The 23,024-nt window shown below is 39.7% G+C and overlaps 1 protein-coding gene across 1 annotated transcript in view; it reads left to right on the forward strand.

The window, feature by feature from the left end:
- Positions 1 to 23,024, forward strand: part of PTPRN2 (protein tyrosine phosphatase receptor type N2) — a gene marked incomplete at its 5' end in the record, with an annotated part of 1,499,790 nt that overhangs the window by 610,051 nt on the left and 866,715 nt on the right. Inside the window, one exon of the mRNA XM_078149736.1 lies at positions 4,950 to 5,412. Within this exon, the coding sequence (XP_078005862.1) occupies positions 4,950 to 5,412 (463 nt within the window). The remainder of the gene's footprint in view (positions 1 to 4,949; positions 5,413 to 23,024) is intronic.

Here is a 23,024-nt window from a genome sequence, read left to right on the forward strand (position 1 = left end):
AATACTTATTTAATATATTGTGTGTATATATATATATATACATATATATATATATATGTAGTATATATATGTATATATGTATACATATACCTCAATTATATATGTGTGATATATATAATTATATAGCATTCATATGTATACATACATATACCTTATATTCTCATCTTAGGACCCTGAAAATGCTCCATCTTATAGAACTTCATACTTTTTCAACTCTTTGGATTCTATTAACACCATAAAATCTTTTTTTCTGGAATTTAGTCTTAACATGAAAGCTCTATATTTCTTCTGTGATGCTATCAGGGTATAAACCAGTATACCAAATATGTGTCCCTCTGCATGAGATAAAATTCTTGTCAAAACAATGCTAGACCCAGTTAAAAGCAAGCCCTCCCCGCCCTCCTTTCTCTCCTTCACAGCTCACATATGGCACTTTCATTGTGAAGGGTATTACACACTGAGAGAAGGGGAAAGAGAGGGAGGGAGGGATAGAGGGAGTGAAAGAGGGAGGGAGGGAGGAGGAGGAGGAGAAGGAGGAAGAGAAGAGAAGAGAAGAGAAGAGAGAGAGAGAGAGAGAGAGAGAGAGAGAGAGAGAGAGAGAGAGAGAGAGAGGGAGAGAGAGAGAGAGAGAGAGAGAGAGAGAGAGAGAGAGAGAGAGAGAGAGAGAGAGAGAGAGAGAGAGAAACAAAAACCTGTATATGGCAGAGTAAAAGCATTTTGTTTTTTAAGGACTGAGATCTGAAATATGACATTGAAGTCACATTGTCTGTGGAGCGAGATTTGGGCTTCCTGAGACTCCCCTCTGTGCTCTCAAGTCTTACACCAATTTGATGGTATTGTCGATATTGTCTCATTAGGAAGTGTGGGGACAGTCCAGTAGGGGCATGCTTTGTCATGCCAGCAATAGGCATCTCCTGAATTAAGTGTGCTTGCAAACTGCCTGAGGACTTTCAGTTTGACAGACCAGAATGTTTGATCATGCTCCAAGCTGATCAGGGAGAGAATCCAAATTTTGGTTGCTAGTTTCTTTTGACACCTCTGTACAAGCTATGGGGTAGTGAAATGAGGAAGGTGCTAATACCAGTGGCTTGTATTCATTTGTAAGTAAGACCAATTAGAGTACTTACTGCGAACTGGCTTCTTGAGCATTTCTCTCAGAGGGAATTAGTAGTTAATTTCCCAATTGTGGAATGAGACAGATTGCTAAGAGATAGGATATTTTCAAAAGAAAAGCTAATCTTATTTTAGTCTCTTATTGCCCCAACCTTGCCCTGAAAATCCAAGTAAGGCAGAAAACTGATAGTGACCCTACATCTGCTTTCTTATATGTGACTACTGTGGAAAGCTAACTGGATTTCATGTGTATTCTTCTGAATGTACATCAGCTAATTCTGTAAGTAGATGCTGCTTTAATGACGACACTGGGTAGATTTGGAGGCAGTTTCTAGAGGGAGACTCCTCTAGTGTAGCATATTATGATAGATGTATTCAAAAGCTTTATGCAATTTGAAGATAAACTTTATGCAGGATGCCCGAGCCAAATGTCTCGAAGGTGTAGCTTGAAGGGTCCATAGCATAAAAATAGATTCCAACCAAAAGTTAGAAATTGGTAATAAAACATTTTTGAAAATTCCTTATATTTGGGCGTGATGCAAGTACATTAAAAAAAACCCCAAACCTTGGCATCATCTTTAAGAAATTGTTAGCAAAATATAGGTATTGGTATTCCAAAGTCGTGGCATCTCAAACATCATTGAACTCAAAGGCAGGCTATATTATCTGAAAAATGAGGATAAAGGAAACACAGGAAAAAGAAGCAAGAATGACTCTTCTTTACCTCTGACTATGAATCTTTTATTCCTTGAAAGAAAAAACAATAGGAGAAAAGGGAGTGGTGGTTCATGAGAATAGAGATTGCATTACCTTTGTTTGCATTCCCAGTGTTTAGCACAGTGTCTGACACAGCAGATACTTACACTTTTTTTTTTATTGAGCAATTTTGTTCGCTGAAAATAATGGAAAGGAAAATAGAGAGTGGGAAAGGAAAGTTGAGTGATGTTCCATTTGAAATGGGAGGGGGGAGGGGCGTGAGATTGTATGGTCACCAAGATAGGAATCAGAATGGTACTCCAACAAATCATGCCTCGAAGCCTTTGAAGTAATTGGTATAAGCTGTATTTGGAGTTATTGTGTGAGTGTAACTTTGGGAAGCAAGTTCAGAATCTATGATGTTCTACTAGGGGAAGAGTTATCCCTTAAAAATCAAAAAGACCTTTGAGGTTATCTGGACCAAACTCCTCATTTTGCAGATGAAAATACTGAACCTCAGAGATGTGAAATTAATGAACATTGATTGATTGATTGATTGGTTGGTGAAGACCATATGAGTGGCACCAATGGAGCATTCTACTCCTTCAAAAATTCTTTCTTTTTTCACTTCAATTGGCTCCTAAAAGCAAACTCCATATGAATTATTTAGCCCAGTCTATTACTGTATGGATTTCATTTCACCTTGCTCTTTTAAATGACATGTTTTAAGCCTGGTTTTGCCCACTCAGTATAAACTCTCCAACTCTGACTATAATTAAAGGCCTTTTGAATGGGCCTGCCAGGCTTGAACATATTCTCAGGGAAGAAAGGAATAACATAGGCACTTTAATGAGACCTTATTGCTTTGGATCCCGAGCTGCCAGGGCAGTGACCTGACTAGGTGCTCAGACACTGTCCCTTCTCAATGTAAGTTCGGGTCTGAGCTCAAGATTGACACTTATATCCAATTTGTTGGAAATTGCTTGAGGGTTTATTTTGTTGTTGTAGTGTTTTAGATTTTTCTCTCTTTCTAATGAATCTTGCCTTCCTTTGATTCATTTATTTATTTATTTTACAGCAAAAACAGTTGAATGAGCCAGTTTTCAAAAGTATTTAAATATGTTGAAGAGCAGCCAAAAACATAGTCTGAGAATTTGAAGGCATATTAGCAATCATTCAGTCCCTTCCTTTGACAAATGAAAAGACTGCAGCTCAGAGAGGTTAAATAGATTGCCCAAAGTCACACAGATAATTAGTACCAGTACAAGGAATAGAACCCAGGTCTCCTGATACCCAGTTCAGTCTTCTTTTCACCATAATACAGAGAATCGTCGAATTTTCTAGTTGTTTCAGAGATCATCCAGGCATAACTTTCACAAAAACTCTTTGGCAGCATCCAATCTCTGTTTGAATCACACTGTTACTTTAGTAACATCCATTTTTTACATATGATTTTTAGTAAAATCCAACACTGAGCTAAATCTAAATCCTGTGTAAATTTGAAGTCTTGGAGTTAAACTAAGGAGAAATAAGGCTTCCTTGAGTAATTATCACCCTCTCCCAAAATATTTTCACACATATACACAACCCAGTAGTAATAGTAATAACGTATCTATAGCTTTAAGGGTTACAAAGCTCTTTCCTTACATGCCCATGAAGATGGTAGCATGTATTTTTTGAGGAGAAAGGGCAATTCCAGACCTATGATTTCCTAGGGTGCATGGAGATGCCTTCCACTGGTGCATATCGGTGACTACTCAGTCCAGCCAGCTTTGAAAGACTGAGTGATTTGCCATTGGCAGAATAGTGACTATGTGTCAGGACTAGCATCTGAACACCCAGTTTCCCTGCAGCCTAATCATTTTGCCATCCCCTCTTTATGGATAAGGAAATGGAGGCTCAGAAAGACTAAACAAGTTGTCCATAGTGACACAGCTACTTGTGACGCTAAATCCAGCTGTCTCTCCACTCCCTGACATGTGATTAGAGATGGAATATATAAACAGATTTTGAGGTGGTTTTTTTTCTTGTTTTTATTTCATAAATTCATGGTTGATCATGAAGCACTTAGGGAGTACAATGTGATTAGAATGCTGGACTTGGAGTCAGGAAGACCTAATTTTGAATCCTGGTTTAGACAATTGGTAGCTGGGTAAGTTACTTGCCTCTCTCAGCCTCAGTTTCCTCATCTGTAAAAAGGAAATAATGATAGCGCCTACCTACTACGAACAACCCACTCTACAATGATAACATTGTTGTGACGATCAAATGAGACACCATATATAAAGTGCTTTGTCAATTTTAAAGCACTCCAGAAATGCAAGTTGTCTGTCAATCCATTCATATCACACTATTAAGGGGATGTTAAGGATGTTTAGGGATCAGTCCAGAGTGTTTCAGTGAAGTTCTCATGGTTGACTTCTTGGGGTTACTATCATGGGCAGAACTCTGAGCTGAATAGAACATGGGTCTACTCCAATGTAATATTCTTATGTTCTGATCAAGTCAGCCCACCCCAAAAGTAGGAATGTCTTCAGAGGGCTGCTTTTCTTAGAGCAGATTCAGAGTGTATGAGCCACTCTGAGCCAATCCATCTGAAGAGAATTACTAATCAAGTCAGAGTGAGGGAAAATCGAAAGTTGGGTACAAGCTTTAAAAACCAATTTTGGCCAGAAGATAGCTTATTTATTGGGGAGCTTTTTGCCATGAAATGAGAGGTCCTTGCAATTACTCTGATGCAGAATAATGTTTTTAAAAAGAATGATACTTTTGAAATAATTCATTGGCAGACAAAAGATGCTGGAATCCAGTGGGGACTCTGAGACAAAAACCTATGAGGCCTTGCCCCAAATGTGCCTGGAGTTGACAGGCAACCATTTAGGGGGAGAACTGATTTTAGATCACAATAACAAATTGTAAATAACTGCCATGAAATGGGGAATGAGATCAGTAGGATGAGAATCAGGCCGAGCAGTCATTTTTTTGTTTTGTTTCGTGTATGTGGGTGAAGATGCTAATGCAAGCTTCGGTGCCAGACATAGTCCTCAAAAGAGAGAAGAGCTAAAATGTTAAGCATAGATTCTTACTGACATTGTAATAATTTGTCTTTGTTGTTGTTGTTTTTCCCCTGTCTTCTGCAGAGCAATATCTTCCCTCAACGTCTACTAAACTACATTGCTCAGAAGACCAGAGGAAGTAGTCCTGAGCTGGCCTATGTTCCCATATCTCATCCAAATTATCCTGATAATCCCTCCCTGAGGGCCTTCAGACAAATCCAGCCACATGTGTTCTCCTACAACCTGGACCCAGATTTCGACAAACAGAATGTGGTTGCTGCTGTCAAGGCCTACATGGCCCAGAATGTGGGAGAGAACCCTGACCAAGGCTCCAGTGGAAGGACTAGAGATGGCCCTCATTTTGGTAATCGATTTCTCTCACCACACAATGAAGCCTTCGCCAAAGAGGAGAAAATGGATGTGAAGGCAAAGCCACTTTTCCTCCTGCAAACTGGATTGAGAGAGCTGAGACCCGGCCCTGGAATGTCAGTTCAAAAATTACTCTCTGTGCCTGCAGATGCCAAGGACTCTCTGAGTACACTGGATGGTAAAGTATCTTCGTTCGCTTCCTGCCCTAGAACCAAGGGGTTCACTGTTGAGTCCTGGCCCATATTCATTGTTGCTAGGCCCCACGCAGTCGTTGAGTCCTGAGTACCTTATTAGTTTTTATGGCAGCACTTTCCTATGGAGTAGGACACTGTCCTAGGACAGAGGTGCATCTCAGCTGGATATCCATTTTTTGTTGTTGTTGTTATAGTCTTAGAATATTCTGTTGAAGAAGTTCTCAGATCATTTTTCTATACTGTTCCGCAGGGGCAGGGAACCTGTGGTCCTTGGATGCAGCCCTTTGACTGAGTCAAAATTTTACAGAACAAATCCTTTTCATGAAGGGATTTATTCTGTGGAGTTTGGATTCAGTCAAACTTGAGGATCTGGAGGGCCACATGTGGCCTTGCGGCTGCAGGTTCCCCATCCCTGCTAGAAGATCAATGTGTGACCCATCTTCCATTACTTGCATTAGGACATAGTAAATTATAGGATGGGAGCTTCAGTCTTTCCAAAGGATATGACCATATAGCAACTACGGCATGAAAGTCTAGTGGAAAGAACCCTAGACCTGCAGTCAGGAGAATGTTCAATTCAAATCCTACCTTTCCCATTTATTAGTTGTGTGAGCATGGGTGGGGCACTCAGTTTCCTCTTTAAAATGGGAATAATAATAATTTCAGTTCTTAAATTGCTGGTTTATTATGAAGCTTAAATAAGATGTGTGCAAAGCATTTGAAAGCGCAATAAAAATGTGAGTGGTTGTTATTGTTATTCCCATAACACTAGAAGATGTGATCTTATTCATATGTTTATGTCTTGAAGGAAACGTGATGAATTCTTTGGATAGGATATTCCTTGGCATTATAACAGGACATCCTTATAAACATATCTATTAAGAATTTGAACTGTGGGAAAGAGATAAGGGCTAGGAATGTAGACTTGGGAGCTCTGATAGTTGAAGATATACCCATATGCATGAGCTGATAGAGGGTTAGTTCAAAAAATGAAGTTTAAACTTCTGAGTCATTCAAAGACCTAAACTATAGCTCCAAATTATCACCAACTTCAATTTGCATAAACCATCACAATGATCCTACCTGTGGATCCCTTCTCAGAATAATGTTCTTAAATGCCTAAAATAAAATATGTTGCATTGCAAAGGAAAATATATTGAAATACATTTATCAAAAAAAAAAAAACCAAAAAACAAAAAAAACAAGGCCATGGGCCATAGGTTAGAAACCTCTAATTTAGGTTATCTGGCCCTGGATCCTTTATAAACATCAACATCAGGTTCTGAAATTCTGTGATTCCAGGATTTATTTTGAGCATCTGCTTAATTCGAGGAGTCATGTAGTACACTGATATCAACCTCAGATAGAAAGCAAGAACCACTAATATTGACTCAGAAAACTACAAATGAACATTATCTTTTTCTATTATCTTTTTATTTATTTTGGTAAATACTTCCCAATTATTCTGTTTCAGCTGCATTAGGGAGTGTTGCCATGTTTGTGGGCCCAGCTGTGTTTGTCATGGTTTATGTAAAGCAAAACGGAAGTCACAGTTGCTGCCCTCAAGCAGTTTCCATTCCTAGTAGGAATAGACTAGTGACCAGCTAAATTACAAGATAAACTAGCAAAAGGGAAGTGCCACATGAAGAGGACAGAGAAGAGGCTACTTTCAGCTGGGATGGTTAGCAAAGATTGAATGAAAATTTCCTGACCCAATAACCAATGGAAAAGTAACACACGTACACACTTTTCTCCAAACTTTTAGATTACAGCTTTTTTTTCTCTATACCATGTCCCAAACTTTGAGCACTTTGGGGATTTAATCAATATTCAACAATTTCAAGACTCACAGTAAGACCATATTTCATATCAGCCTCTGCAAAAACCGACAATACCATTAGGTACAACAGCCAGAGAGACCACTGGTGTAAAGCCAAGATTGATTAAATGAAACAGCTTACCCTCAGATTCCTTTGTGAAGAGGTAGGGTACTCATGGATATCAACTCTGCAAGGGACTTTTAAAGTGACAGATATCAGAGTAGGTACAATCTGCAAGCTGGTGTGCAGGGATCTTCCTCTTTTCCTCTGTGGCTGGCTCAGTGACCTACAATCTTTCGGACTTCACAAGGACCTGGAATCAGATATCACTCCTACGGACAGTCCAGCTAGACCATGGCTTCTTGAACTTTTTCCACTGTGACCCTTTTTTCTGTTTCCACAGCATTAGTTGGCATTGCATGGCCTGAAGGCATGCACAGTGCAAAATGCACATACTTTGTGTTCAGAACCAAGGCTGCAGTGAAGATGCATGACGCAACATGGGCAAGCTCTGCCAGAAACACCTCGGATTCATTATGCTTTTGATTTTTAATTAATTTTTGGTCATTGTGCATTCAGAAATCTTTTACTGTTGCCAAATTTTTCACGACCCATATGGGTTTGTGACCCATAATTTAAGAAGTGCTGATCTAGACCAAGAAGAGTGCTCCTCAGTGCTGATAAATAGTATAAGAAAAAGAATTTCAGAAAGAAAAAAAGAACTCTCTTCCCTTGTAATTTAGCTGGTCACTAGTCTGCATCCTGTTTTTACTAGAAATGGAAACTACTTTGAGGGCAGGAATTGTGATTTCTGTTTTGCACTCCATAAGTTCTCAGGGTATGTTTTTCTAATAGAACTAAATAAGAGACCACCACAACATACCCCTCCCCTCACCCACACACTTACAACAAATACAGATAGAACATATGAGAGTCCCTCAAAGAATCAGACAACTTGAAGGAACCTTAGAGGTCGTATAGTCCACCCTTCTCTTTTTGCAGCTGAAGAATCTGAAACACAAACAGCAAATGCTTTTTCCTTGGTCACATAGTGTCAGGCTTGAGACTAGAACTCAGGTCCCTTGATGCTTAGTTTCATGTGTTTTCCATTATGCAACACTGCCTCTCTTGAAGTGCCTCTATGTACTAGAGACTTAGCTATTCTCTAGATTAAATACTGTCCCTATTGACAATGAAACACCCTCTCTCCCTCTCCGTCTTTCTCATGTTTTGCTTCTCCCCTTTTTGACTACACTTATGACTTCATTGGTATCCAGATCTCCCACTGAGAAATTTCTTCTACCATTTCATATCTGTACCTTTTCTGCAACTTATAGATTTAAAAAGGGTCAACTAGCCATCGTGTGTTGTTTTTGATCTATGTCTTTCTGACTCCCAGAGCCAGACTTCTATCTGCTGTGTTGCTTCTACCTGTCTCTAATATACAAGAATTATGAATGGGGTGGGGGGATCAGATAGTCTAGACTGTGGTCCTGTCTCCCCTATATGCTCACCCATACAGTGAGAACACATAACTCACTGTATCACCCTGGGCAAATTATTTCCCTGCTTCTTTGCCCCAGTGTTTTAACCTATAATATGAGAAGATTGAACTATATGATTTAGTCAATTCAATTAAAAATTACTAAGCATCTTTGATGTATAAATCACTGTACTAAGTGTTGGTGATATAAAGATAAAAACTATATAGTAACTGGCCTCAAGGAGCTTACGTTCTTTATGTTGAGGGAGGAATTATATTTAAAAAGTCCAATGTAATTTCAGGTAGGAGAGAATGGTATCTGCATGGTGATTAAGCTCCTTGAGGGCACAGACTATCTTTAGCCTTTCTTTGTATCCTCAGTACTCAGCAGGGTGCCTGGCACAGAGTTGGCCCTTAATAAATGTTTATTGACTGACTGACTGACTGACTGATTGCCTGACTTTGAAGGATGCTAAGGATTCTGCAGTGTGGTGCTGAGGAGGGAGTGCATTTCAGGCAAGGGAAAACATCCAAGGCAAAAGCAAGGAGGAAGAAGATTAAACATGGCAAAGATCTAACTGGATAGTTGGATCGGAATCAATCAATCAGTCAATCAATCAATATTTATTAAGCCCTTAGTATGTTCCAGGACTGGAACAGAGATGATAGAGAGGGAAGGCTATGAAATAAGATTACAAAGGTAGATAGAAACCCGAGAGCAAAGGTCCCCTAAGTGCTAAGCTCATGATTTTGTATTTTAGCCTGGGGGAAATAGGGAGCCATCGAATATTTGTGGGTAGAGGTGTGGCAAGGTCAGCTCTCTAAGGTCTCTTCCTTATGAGTGACAAGGTCAGATACCTTAGATCTCTCTCTGCTCTGTTGATCTGTGTAGTAGTATTATAATATCTTACTACTGCATATGCTATTGTAAAAGGAATTGTTGAGCTAGATGTTCTGCCTTGACCATTGGGCTCTTCTGTGAGCCTTAATTTGATTTTCCTGTGTTTACACAGTTTGTGTGTCAGCTTGTCCTCATCCATATCTGTCTGTCAGGATCACCCATTTTATACTGAAAACTCTCAGAGAACAAAGCCTGCCTACCATTCACAGAAAGGCATCTAATCAATGTCCCTTTGATAATGAAGATCATTTTAATTTTTGAATCAGAAAACTTCACTGAAACACAGACATTTGCTCTAAAGAAAATCTGGCCATTTTGAGGTCATTTTCACTTGAAAGGAAACACCTGCTACCTCTATAATACTTAGAGAAGGCCATTCATATTTGAGTGTAGACAAATGTTGTGCCCTGTTCGAAATCTAATTATACCTTTTGGCAAAGAGTTCCATCTACTCTCTCATCCACCTGATCTCTGGAGCAGGGGTTGTTTTCAATAGATTGTGCCTTGTTCACATGAATCGCCATGTGCAGGAGGCTTCCCAGTATGTTTTCCAAGCCAAAACAGCCCAGGTTCCTATTGAAGGGAATGATTTATCAGTTTGGTTTCAGCAAACCCTTGAATATAAGCTCCCCTCTGCATGCTAGGGAAATTCAACAGAATGAAGCAAAGGAGCCATCTGTATTCTTAAAACTTTATAATTTAAGACAATGAAGTTCTCATCCAGTATCCTAGGAACATATGTGTCCTTTTGTTTCTGTATGTAACTGCAGGTTATGCACCCAGAATGAGAAAACCATGGAGGGACATAGATAACTTCTTGTCTAGGGATTCTTAACTTTTTTTGTGTCCTGGACCTCTCTGGAAATCTGATGAAGCCCTTCTTAGAAATATGGACCCCTTCTCAGAATAATGTTTTTAAAAGTATAAAATGAAATAGATAGGCTTGCAAAGGAAAGTAAAGATTAGTCAAAATCAAGATGTATTTTTCCCCCATCCAACTTCTGGGATCACACTGAAATCTCTCCCTGAACCCGTTGGCAATCCATGGAGTCCAGGTTAAGAACCTCTGCTTTTGTCTAACTCTCTCATTTTGTAGATGAGAAAATTGAAGCTCTGAAATGGGGAGTTATTCACCCAAGGTGATCAGTGACATATTCAGAACCAGATCTCAAGCACCTTTCATTTTTCCCATTTGCACACTGACTTTAAATCCTAGACTTATATCTGCCACCCAGCATGTTTCCTGGCCATACTCCCCTTGACATAAGTTGATGTGCATTGAGAGCATGCCAATTAATTTTCATATTATCCTAAACGAAGCACCATTAGGAAATGCCAGATGCTCTTAGCCCAAAAAAGTGAATAACAAGATAAATTGCAAAGCCAGATAGATTTTTTTGATTATACCCCCACCCCTTCTACCCTTACTCCATATTGCAGATAACTGAACGTTAAAGCATATGGCCCTGGTGTTGGATCAGCCTTCCAGATCTCAGAACCGAGTAATGATTTTGGGGTACCTCTCACAAAAAAAAAATCTCTAAGGTTCATTGCCGCCCAAGTAATACCGAGGAATTTCAGCATGTGGTGCATTTTGCTTCTCCCAAAGGCCCTTAAGCTCCCAGCAAGTATTGAGTGTAGCAATAGCATTAAAAACCAAAAAAGATTTACTAGTAGAATATGCAAAAAAACTCACACCTGGATCCATTGACAGTCAAGAAAATATCCTAACCTTTTCCCACAGGGCCCCATATAATGTGTCCAACTTATAATACTCCTTTTTGTGGCTTGGGATAACTATGAAGCTGATCAACCTTGATCCCCCAGAACCCGCACAGTCCATGTAACAGTATAGTAACAGCATAGAGAAGAGTACAGTTTGCTCCTCAACGTTGAAGTTCTTTGCCTCATTGCTCCTCAGTTCTGGACCTTGCTGTAGTTCTCCATTCTGCAAGTCCCTGGTCTGCTGCCATTTGTTTGGCCTCTGGCACTCTATTTTCTGCTGCCAGTTCACCCTACACATCTGCCATATGGTACTTCTCTTCCAGTGTGTGTGAATGCAAGAATCTTTGCTGATCTCTTCCCACCTCTCCAATCTTTCATGCCTCACTCTCCTCTCTGTACTCTACATTCTTGCTGCATTGGCCTTCTTGCTCTTTCTTGTATATAATACTCCATCTCCTAACTTTGGGTCTTTTCATTGACTGTCCTCATGCCGTAGTACTCTTCCTCCTCATCTTGTCTTGCTGGCTTCACTTTCTTGAAGACTCAGCTCAAATCTCAACTTCTTCAGTGACCTTTTCCAGCCCCTACCCACTTGCTACTAATATCTTCTGTCTGAGATTACCTCCCTTTTGCACTATATCTGTGTCTTGTTTATATAGTTGTTTGTATGTGACCTTCCCCATTAGACTATAAGCCCTTTGAGGGCAGGAGCCATGTTCTTATCTTGGTATCTCCAGCACTTATTACCTGATGCATAGTAAGTACTTAATAAATGCTGCTGACTGCAGGCTTCTCTTTAAGTTTGCACAGATCTGAAAGTCTTCATCTTGCATTGATTCCCATCTGATTGTCTGTGTCTTTAGGCCCACATCATATTTCCTCTTTTGCTTTCTTTCCTCTGAAACCCACATGACTCCTCTTGTACGGAAGCAGCTTCTGCCTTGTACACAGACCAAGAGACCCCTGGCATACATGGAGGGAGAGGAACATTCTACTTTTCTTGGCACATAAGCCCTATGCATACAAAATTCATAATGACAGAGTAAGAAGTGGAAGGGTCTTCAAAGGCAGGAAGCACAAAACAGTATAGTCTGATTCAGCTCACTGGGACTGGGAAATCAAAGGTGCTAGATTCTGAGTTTTTTTTTTTTCATTTTACCCAGAGAGATACCAGAGAATATCACTTCACCCCAGCTCCTCAATATCCATAAAATGGGGGAAGATAGCACAAGAATCTCCTGTTCTAAGTGTTACCTCGAGAATGGGCCAGATCCTAGAGGTGATCAAGTCACTCTCTCTCACTTACAACCTTGTGCTTTTAAGGCATGGGTAAACTGAGCCCAATCAAAATTTTAGGTATCATTCAATTTGCAATATCAGATCAACAGAGCATCCATGACATACCACAAAGGTCTCCAAGGCCTGACACCATTTCCCTGCTTTGTTGTTGTTCAGTCATTTCAGTCAAGCCTGACTCCTCTGTAACCCTATTTGGGGTTTTCTTGGCAGATGATTTTAATGACAGTGATAATTTTCTTTCTAAAATATCAAATATGAAGTTTTATATATATATAGTTTTATATATATATATATATATATATATATGTATATATATATATATATATGTATATGCATGTATATATATATATATAAAATAGTTAGTATATGCATTCATTTTATATATATATATATATGTATATATATATATATAAATAGTTAGTATATGCATTCATTTTTCAGCATAGGAAATATCCATAATTTCTTCTATTTTGCTCTAAATTTTCCCTCTCTTTAATACTTTCCTGAGCAGTATTCATGGGATCATAATGTCCAAACTTAAAGGGACCAAGGAGATTACCTACAACAAGGTTTCTTAACTTTTACTGTTGTGAACTTTTTGGCAATTTAGTGCAGCCTATGGACCCTTTCTTAGAATCATGTTTTTAAATGCATAATATAAAATACATAGACTTACAAAGTTAACCAATCATATTGAAACAGTTATCAAAATATATGTTAAAAAGTTTATGGATCCAAGGTAAGAATTCTGAGCTAGACGACGTCTCATATTTTACAAATAAGGTCTGTCCATTGAGATAAAGTGATTTGGTCAAGATCTCACAAATGATTTCTTTTTTTAATAATATTTTTACCCAATTACATGTCAAGACAGTTTTTAGTGTTCATTTTTACAAGATTTTGAGTTACATATTTTTCTCTCCCTTCTTCTCCTCCCCTCTTCTGAGAATGGTAGGCAATTTGATATAGGTTATACATGCGCTACCATGTAAAACAAATTTCCGTATTAATCAGTTATGAAAGAAGAAACAAATCGAAAGAAAAAAACATGAAAAAGAATGATGTGAAAAAATATGCTTCAGAGTCCATCAGTTCTTTATCTGGGGGCGGACAGCATTTTCCTTCCTAAGTCCTTTATGCTTGTCTTGGATCATTGTGTCGTTGAGAAGAGCTGAGTCATTGATAGTTCGATCATCACACAATGTTGCTGATATTGTGTATAATGTTTGCCTGGTTCTACTCATTTCACCTTGCATCAGTTCGTACAAGCCTTTGCTGGTTTTTCTGAAGTTTGCCTGTTCATCATTTCTTATTGCACTATAGTATTCCATTACATTCATATACAGATTGTTCAGCCATTCCCCAGTTGATGGGCATCCTCTCGATTTCCAATATTTTGCCACCATGAAAAGGGCTGCTATAAATATTTTTGCACATGTAGGTCCTTTCCCTTCTTTCATGCTCTCTTTGGGATACAAACCTGGTAATTATATTGCTGGATCAAAAGATGTTGCCCGGATCCTCCTGTTGATTATCACTTTCAAGTAGTCCAGTGATTCTGATACTGTTTCTCCTGGATCAGTTTTCCAGATCAGTTGTTTTTCCCATGAGATATTTTACATTTTCTTCTATTTTTTCATTTTTTGAATTTGATTGATTGATTCTTGATGTCTCATAGAGTCATTAGCTTCCACTTGACCAATTCTAATTTTTAAGGAGTTGTTTTCCTCAATTAGCTTTTGTACTTTCTCAATTGTACTTTTTAAGGAGTTGTTTTCTTTACTGGATTTTTGCATCTCCTTTTCCATTTGCCCAATTTTACTTTTTAAGCCATTGTTTTCTTTTCCAAGTGGTGGACTCTTTTTTTATGATTCTCTTCTATCAGTTCCATTTCTTCTCCAAAGTTTCTCCTACCTCTCTTATATGATTTTAAAGCTCCTTTTTGAGCTCTTCCCTCAGTTCTTTCTGGGCTTGAGACCACTTTCTATTTTTCTTTGGGGTTTTGCCCATAGGTGTTTTGACATTGTTTTCCTCTTCTGAGTTTATGTCTTGATGTTTTCTGTCACCATAATAATATTCTTTTGTTGCTGTTTTTGTTCATCATTTTTGGCCTTTTTCCTTTCTTTCAAATTTGATCTCTGCTCCCAGGGTGGAAGGGGCACTGACTCAGGATTCTTTTGTCCTGGCTGTTTACCTGGTGCTGCACTAATGTTGCCCTGAAGCTCAAGGGGGATCCTTGTATCTGGTGTTGTGCTGAGGACGTGGGGTGGGAGTAGCTGGTGCTAATGGAGACCATAGGGGTCTGACATTTTGCCTGGTACTGAGCCAGGATCCTGGTGCTGGTGTCTGGGGTGTGCTGAAGCCAGTGGGATGTTTCTGCATTTCCCCAAGATACACTGAAGCACACAGCGGTATTATAGTCTGGAGGCTGTCTGTTTGTCTGGGGTTATACTGAAGCATGTGGCCATTCTCGGAGCTGGAATCTTGCTCCAGCCTTGCTATGTTGAAGCATGTGGGGAATCCTGGTGTTGGTGTTTACCTGCTTCACCATACTGGGCCTCAGGATCTACAGCTGGTTTGTTGAGGGGGGTTTTGCTGCTGGCTTGCTGGGATGCTTCCCGTCCTGGACGGTGCTCCCTTTTTACCTGAGTGAGACAGACCTTTCCTATCTATCTTTCAAGTTTTTTGGGCTCAAAGATTGTTTCACCTCATCTGTTTGCTGGTTCTGCTGTTCTAAGATTTGTTTGGGAGTGCTATTTTATGGTTGTTTAGAGGTGAATACGGGAGAGTTACAGTGATTTACTGTTTACTCTGCCATCTTGGATCCCAGAAGTTCTCAAAGACCTCACAAATGACTTCTAATGGAGATGCAAGATTTGAACCCAGGACCTCTGATTCAAACTACATTCTTTCCATTCCATACCCTTTAATTTGTCTAAACTGATATTCAGTACTTGCTTGATGCTGACAGCCATAGCCTAATTTGATGAAGAATCCTAGAACTTTGAGAACCAGAAGGAACATGGTTATAATTGTTCATCCCAAGTTGGATACTTTCATACTCCTATAGATTCATGGTTCTTAAAACAAATGAAACTGAGTGTGATTTGCATCCTTCTTGATGAAGCTGATGTGAGGATTAGGAGTCTTTCTAAGAAAGTTCCCTTTTTGAAATTCATCAGGTTGTCATTTGAAGATCCCTATGGAAGTGCCCATTCTCAGTAGGGCGAGCCTACAGTTGTTGTTCCCCAGGAGTCATTGCAAGTTGATCTCTTTTTCCAATCCTTACATATTTGATATTTGACATTTTATGTAATTGCCTTGCAGTATCACCTTCAGAACACTGAAAGCTACTTAAAATGTCATCCTAAGCGAGTCAGAGTCTCAGGCTTGTGTAGGGTGCTTAATGGAACAAAAGAATTGCCCACTTTGATCCTTTTGATATTCGATTGTGTTCCCATTTCATGTTCCCCATCTGCTCCATCAGGGCTCTGAGGATTTTAAAATGTGTTGCATCTTATTTCTCTTCATCTTTTATAGTTTGTCAATTCAGAACAAAAAGGGACTTTAGAAAGTATCTAGCCCACCCTCCTTATTTTGCCTTTCTTTGTATCTCCAGTGGTTAGCACAGTTCCTGCCACATTGTAGGCATTTATTTTTTTTTAATTAAATGGCAAATAAGGAAACTGAAACCCAAAGAGATTAAGGGAAATGCCCAAAGTCACAGAAGTAGTACATGGAAGAGGTGAGGAAAACATTTTTGAGGAAATGCAATGTGGTTAAGGCAACTAGGTGGTCTGATGGATGGCTTGCTGGATTTGAAGTCATAAAGACCTGAGTACAAATACTGTGTGTAGAGCATTTAATAGCTATGGGATCCTGGATAAGTCACTTAACTTCTTGTGCCTCAGTTTCCTCATCTTTAAAATTGTGAGGTTGGATTTGATGGCATCTAGGATCCCTTCCAGAACTAAATCTATCATCATACATTTAGTAGTTACAGTCACCACAAACTTATCATTGACCCAAAATTTGCCTGCGTAGTTATGCACTAACCTCTTCTCCAACATGTGATATTTTTATTACTGATTCTTTGTATTGAAATCATTTCCAGGGTTAGCTTCTATGGTCATATATTTTAAACAAAAATTTCAATTAGCATTCTTTAAAAGGATCTACAAATGCAGGTGACCTCTGATTTGGGATGTTTTTATGAATATAAAAATATTTATGAGCAGAGGTAAAGTAAAGCCATCTTGTTTCAGGCTCTGTCAAATTTTAAGTGTGAATGCTACACCTTTGAAATTGGCATACACTACAAATCAGAAACTGATTTCATGTTTTGTTGATTGTCTAGACTTAAGAAAGTGATAGAGAGAATGTTAATAATGCATGTTCACCTTAAAAGTATGTGCAGCAGCCAATTGCTAAACATTTACCCTGATTATGAGGCACTGTCTTCCTGCTCTTTTTTAGCTCTAGTAAGGATAAAGAAAGATGTAAGTGGAGTAAGACAGATTCTTGGTGGATTAACATAAGAATTTATTGCGGGGTCATTAAATACTAGGATGGATTGAAGGGGGTGATGAACCTTCCTTAATTGTAGATCTCTGACAACAGGCTACCTGGTTAGGCATTCCTATGTCCTGTTTTGGCTTTATCAAGTGAGAGAACTGTATGTCATACTCTCACAGGGCCAGTATCATCTCTAATCAAAGCAGGTATAATCTGAGGGCGTTCCCTCCCTGACTGCCCCTGCACAGTGCCTGAAAGTTCCACCAGTACAGATTTATTACTTTGGCCTAAGGCATTCCATCTCAGGAAGTGTCCTTTTGCAATCTAAATGCCCTCTGGAGGACAATGCGTTGACCAATTATTTTCTATCTCATGGTTGATAGAGAATCATAATCTTAGAGATCATCTATGCCAATACATACCTGAACAGAAATGCCATTTTAATTTATTCCCAACAGGTAGTCATCAAACCTTCACTTAATAGCTTCAATGATGGGGAACTTGTTACCTATCAAGGAAGGAAGGAGAGGGAGGAAAGTAAAAAGGGAGGGTGGGAGAAAGGAAAGAAGCAAAGAAAAAAGAAAAGAAGGAAAGAAGGAAGGAAGGAAGGAAGGAAGAAAAGAGAGGAAGGAAGTAGGAAGAAGGAGGATGGAAAGAAAGAAAAGGAAGGAAAAGAGGAAAAAAGAAATGAAAGAAGGAAAAAGGGAGGGAGGTAAGGCAGAGAAGGAGGGAAGTAGGAAGGGAGGGAAGAAGGAAGGAAATGAGAAGAGAAGGAAAGAAAGAAGAAAAGAAGGAAGAAAGGAGAGAGGAAGGAAAGTAGGAAGGGAGGGAGAAAGGACACAAGGATTTATTAATTATGTACTTTATGCCATACACTTTGATAAGTGCTGAGGATACAAATGTAAGCAAAAAGGAAGGCAGTGCCTGCCCTCAAAGAGCTTGTATTCTAGTGGGGGAAGACAACCTAGAAAAGGGGCTGAACAAGCTGGGGTTTGGGGGAAGGGACAAAGATACCCAGCATCAATGGGAGAAGCAGTGTGGGCCTTGTGGAATATGCTGTGGGAGTGTTAGGCTGTTTCAGAGCAGGGAGGCCCCAGACACTGAGGGACTGTCTAAGATAAGACAGCAGTAGAGGCATCCAGAATATCAGGAATAGGTCCAAAGCTGGAACCTGCTTCTCTTTGGGATACCTGTCATTGCTGGGAAGCATTTTTTCCTTCTTAAGATCCGTGCTGTACTTTCACTTCTGCCCTCTGGGGCCAAGCAGAGCAAGAAGAAAGGTATCAAAGACAATTTGGTTCACTTCCCAGTTGTGCCTAATGCTGACTGTGCTTACATAATCTCAGCTTGCTAACAAATGAGCATCTAAGCAGTCCCAGGCAAATGCATGTTCTTCTTTTGTTTTATCATGATTAAAATATAGTATAGTTTGCTAAAGAGGAATGAATGCTAGGCTTAAAGCGAGGAGACCTTCCATAGTCATCCCCTTTCTGGTGCCATAACTTCTAGACCTTCCCTGTCATAATCAAACCAGCAAAAACCACCTGTGAAGACTTCCTTCCCCTGGCTCCCCTCCTTAGAATAACTTCTGGTCCTTCCCTGCTGCCACCAAGCCTGCTAAATTACTTGAGAGACAGACCTGTGAAAGCTGCATCTCACCAACAGTCTAATTAGAACCTCTGGGAGGGTTTATTGTATAAGCTTCTTTCTGCTTGGTATTTACCTTGCTATTAAAAAAAAAAAGCTCCAACCTCTTCTCTTACTTTCCTATTTCTAATCATTTAGAGCTATCTCCTTGAGCAGGAATATACCTAATTGATCCTTAAGTATTTGCTTAAAGATCTCAACTGATGGAGACCTAATTACCTTCAAGATAAGCCAGTCAACTTTTTGAATCACTCTAATTGTTAAAAAAGTTTTTACTTATACCAAAATATGCACTTGTACAACTTCCTCTTGTGGATCCCAGTTAGGACCTTGGGATCACAGAAGCATAGCTCTAGAGATCAAAGGGACCTTAAAAGACTTCTCTATCTCCCTAGTTGCTTAAATGAGGAAACTGAAGTACAAAACAAATTCAGTTGCTTGCTCAATGTAACTGAGATAGTGAATGGCAGAGACAAGACTCAAAGTCCTCTAACTCCAAATCCAACACTTTCCATTGTGTCTTCAGTTTTGGTCCAAATAAAGCAAGTCTAATCCTTATAATGCAGCTAAATCCTGATTAGTATAAATAATGAATCCCATGAAGTGGTCACATTATTTAAATCCGTCTTCCATATATTTCTGTTGAGTTGGAACCAATTACCGTAGTTTACAAAATTATGACTTTGAATAGTGTAAATTCAAATATATACAAGCACTTCAGAGGATTTATTACTTGCACTAATTAGGATGTTTGTAAATAATGTGACCACTTCAGAAGATTCATTATTTGAATTAATCATCTTAATTCAGTTCAATTCAATAAACATTTATTAAGCCTGGCATTGTGCTAAGCACCTGAGATACAAAAGAAAAAAAGAAAAGAAAAAGAAAAACAGTTCTTTCCTTCAAGGAGCTTGCAATCCAATGGGGAAAGACAACGCATAAAGGGAAACTGAAAAGAGGCAGGGAACTAGAAGGTAACTAGTGTGGGACTATGATGTTTCATGCTCATGTTGAAGCCAAGAAAATCACTGATATCAAATGAAGTGTTACCTATAAAATTCCGAGTGCTCTATAAAGGAAAGCTTTGGGAGGTATTTATAGCTCTGTCGCTTTGCCTTCCCATCTTCCAATCAAGACTTAGTGCTTCATGGGGCAGCTAGGTGGTGCAGTGGAGAGAGCTCCAGCCATGGAGTCAGGAGGACTTGAGTTCAAATCTGACCTCAGACACTTGACACTTATTAGTTGTGTGACCCTGGGCAAGTCACTTAACCTCTATTGCCTAACTAGAAGGAAAAAAAAAGACTTAGTGGTCCTTGATGGACCTTCAGTGACTAAAGGTAGTTTTCATGTACCCTATCCCAGTCTTCTTTTCTCCAGGCACAATATCCCCCCTATCTTCTTGTGGCATAGTTTCAAGTCCCTTCATCATCCAGGAGACCAGCCTCTGAGTGTGTGCTTTTTGTCTCTGTCTTTGCTAAAATGTGGTGCTAAGTACTAAATGCAACGAGATATCACCTCTTTTATCATATTGTGTAAAATCCTGTCATCTGATGATATTAACTTGTTCCAAATCCTTGCCACTGCCACTTACCAATGTTCAGGACACTCTCCTGCTTTCCTCAGTGACATTAGCAACTCACTCAGAAATGGAGAATGAAATTTCAAGTTGAAAAGAGAGTCCAGAACCAGAAGGAAAGTAGAAACCAGTAAGTGACCAAAAAATGAAAGTCCAGAGCCCCTGGTTAGGAGGCTAGAAGTTTCACAGAAAGTGATCCTTGAAGACAGAGACAGAATCAAGGCTGGCAGGCAGTTGTAGGGTAGAAATAAATTCCATGTGCTAGAAACTCATAGGCTGAAATTGAGGGAAAGTCTGCTTCAAGCAGTAAGATGCCAATTCTCTTTATGCTATAGTTAGGAGTCATTGCCTGGCTCCCCTATCCCCATCCCCACCCCCCAAAAAAGCTCTCTTTTGCTTTTTTGGAGCCATAGATGGTCTCTCTACAAGCAGGTACAAAGTGAAGTTGATAGGATTTGGGAATTAGGAACAGACCGTCCTGAAGCACAGCTGATAATTCTGCCAGGCCAGATCTGCAATTGTTATGGCAAATGGACAACCTTAGCTCCCAGTCACACGTATTGAGGAGCTCCCCCTGAAGGGCAGTGATTTTAAGCTCATCTAGGGTCTGATGACCCTTCCCCTTTAGAAAGGCAGGTTTTATTTTCTCTTTGGAAAGGCGAGAGGTGACTTTTGAACATAGCTCATTGCTTTAGGCCTTCTTATGCAGGTTGATATTGTTTCCTTGTCGTAGATCATAGATTTAGCACCAGAAGGGACATCTGACATCATCCAGTCAACCCCTTGTATTTTACAGATGAACAAACTAAAGCACAAATGAAGTGATTTGCTCAAGACCACCCAGATAGTGAGTGACAGCCAGGCCTCAGATGCCGGTCTTCAGACTCCGAATCCAAAGTCCTTTTTGACTAGACCACCTTGGATGCTTTCATTGACTTCATAAGAAATGAACCTCTAACTTTTCCTAGGATATGGTGCAGAACGAGGGAAGGCAAATGTTGCAAGAGAAAGGGAACCACTTAATGAGATGTCCATCCCACGTACCCTTTCTTTTCATTACCCCCACATAAAACTTAGCTGCTGTGCTATCTGGCTGCATTCTTTTAACGCTCTGCAGAATGCACTTTCTCTACCTTAAAAGCTGAATTTCATTATCCACCCTTCAATATCTGCCTGCTTCAGACGTCTGACACCTATCGTGAGTGTCATGGCTGAGCCTGGGATAACTGCTCCTCTGCAGTGGATAGGATTCCATGCTCAGTATCATTCCACTCAGGATGCCTCTGTGTATGCTCACATCTCCTCTAGCAAATATGGGACTTTGAGTGCTTTTCTGAACTGGTGCAGTTCAGTATCTATGACCGTGTTTTTCTCAGGTTGGCCTTTAGCCTCTTAAAGGTATATTTGATGGCCAGTTCTCCAGTGACTCTGGGTGCTTGAGCCAGAGCAGCTGCTGAGGAGGCAAGAGGCTGCTCTAGCTCTGGTTTGCTTATAAACCAGGAGAACCTGCAGACTTTGTTAAAAGAGAGTCCACAAGAGCACCTGTGGCCATTCGCCTTCCCCCACCCCCACCCCAGTGTGAGCTTTTTTCCCTTCTTATTTCCATTTCATTTGAGAGCCAACTAGTTCTTTGTTGCAGGCACTGAACCTGCAGAAGTGCAGATAAGACTTTCCTGATATAATAGACTCATAGGAAAAGAAAAGAGCTTGCTTTCTGTTTTTGGTTAAGGGAGACAAGAGAAGTAGAAATGAAAAGGTTATATTGTAAGCCACTCAGTTATGGGGCTTGTCCTGATGGGAGACTTTCCTGAGAATGAACAATGAATGACCAAAACAACAGCAATGGTGACTATAACAAGGAAGCACCTTTACTTTTCAAAGTGTACCTTTTATGTTTTCTGTAAAGCAGCCAGCCCTTGTACAGCAGCACAGAGAAAATAGCAATAATGATATTGTTTCCATAGTATTGTCAAGGCCTTCTTTGCTCAATTGCCAGGTTTAGGGAGGAAAGTAGTTGCTGTTTTCCAGCAGTAATTCTTTTCCATGTCCTTGTCAAAATTTTTTTTCCTTGGAACAGAAGAAAGAGCAGGATTTAGAGGCAGAGCACCTAGGTTCATCTATGTGATCTTGGACAAGTTACTTAACCCCTCCAGGTTTTGGTCTCCTTACCTGTAAAATGAAGGAGATAGGTAGAACTAATTATCACCTCTCTTCAGAAGCCTCACAGATCTGTGTATCCAGCCTTCATCATTTTTCTGAGCTTCAGTTGTCCATCACCAAATGCCCATGGGGTATCTCAAATGAAACATGCACCATATACCAAACAGAACTCATTATCTTTTCCCTAAAATCCAACTCTTTACCAAACCTCCATATTTTTGTTGAAGATATTGCTAACCTTCTAGTCTCCCAGGCTTGTAACTTCAGTGTTATCTTCACCTCTTCACTCTCCTTCACCCCATGTGTCCAATTAGTTGCCAAACCTTGACATTTTTACTTCTATTAACATCTCTTGAATCCAGCCTCTTCTCTCTAAACACACAGCTAACCACCTTTGTTTGGGACCTATCATCTCTCACCTAGATTATTACATTGGCATTCTAATTGGTCTTCTTGCTTCAAGTCTT

The sequence above is a fragment of the Phascolarctos cinereus genome, unplaced genomic scaffold (assembly GCF_003287225.1).
Source record: "Phascolarctos cinereus isolate Bilbo 61053 unplaced genomic scaffold, phaCin_HiC Scaffold_1;HRSCAF=81, whole genome shotgun sequence".
Classification (NCBI taxonomy): Eukaryota; Metazoa; Chordata; class Mammalia; order Diprotodontia; family Phascolarctidae; genus Phascolarctos; species Phascolarctos cinereus.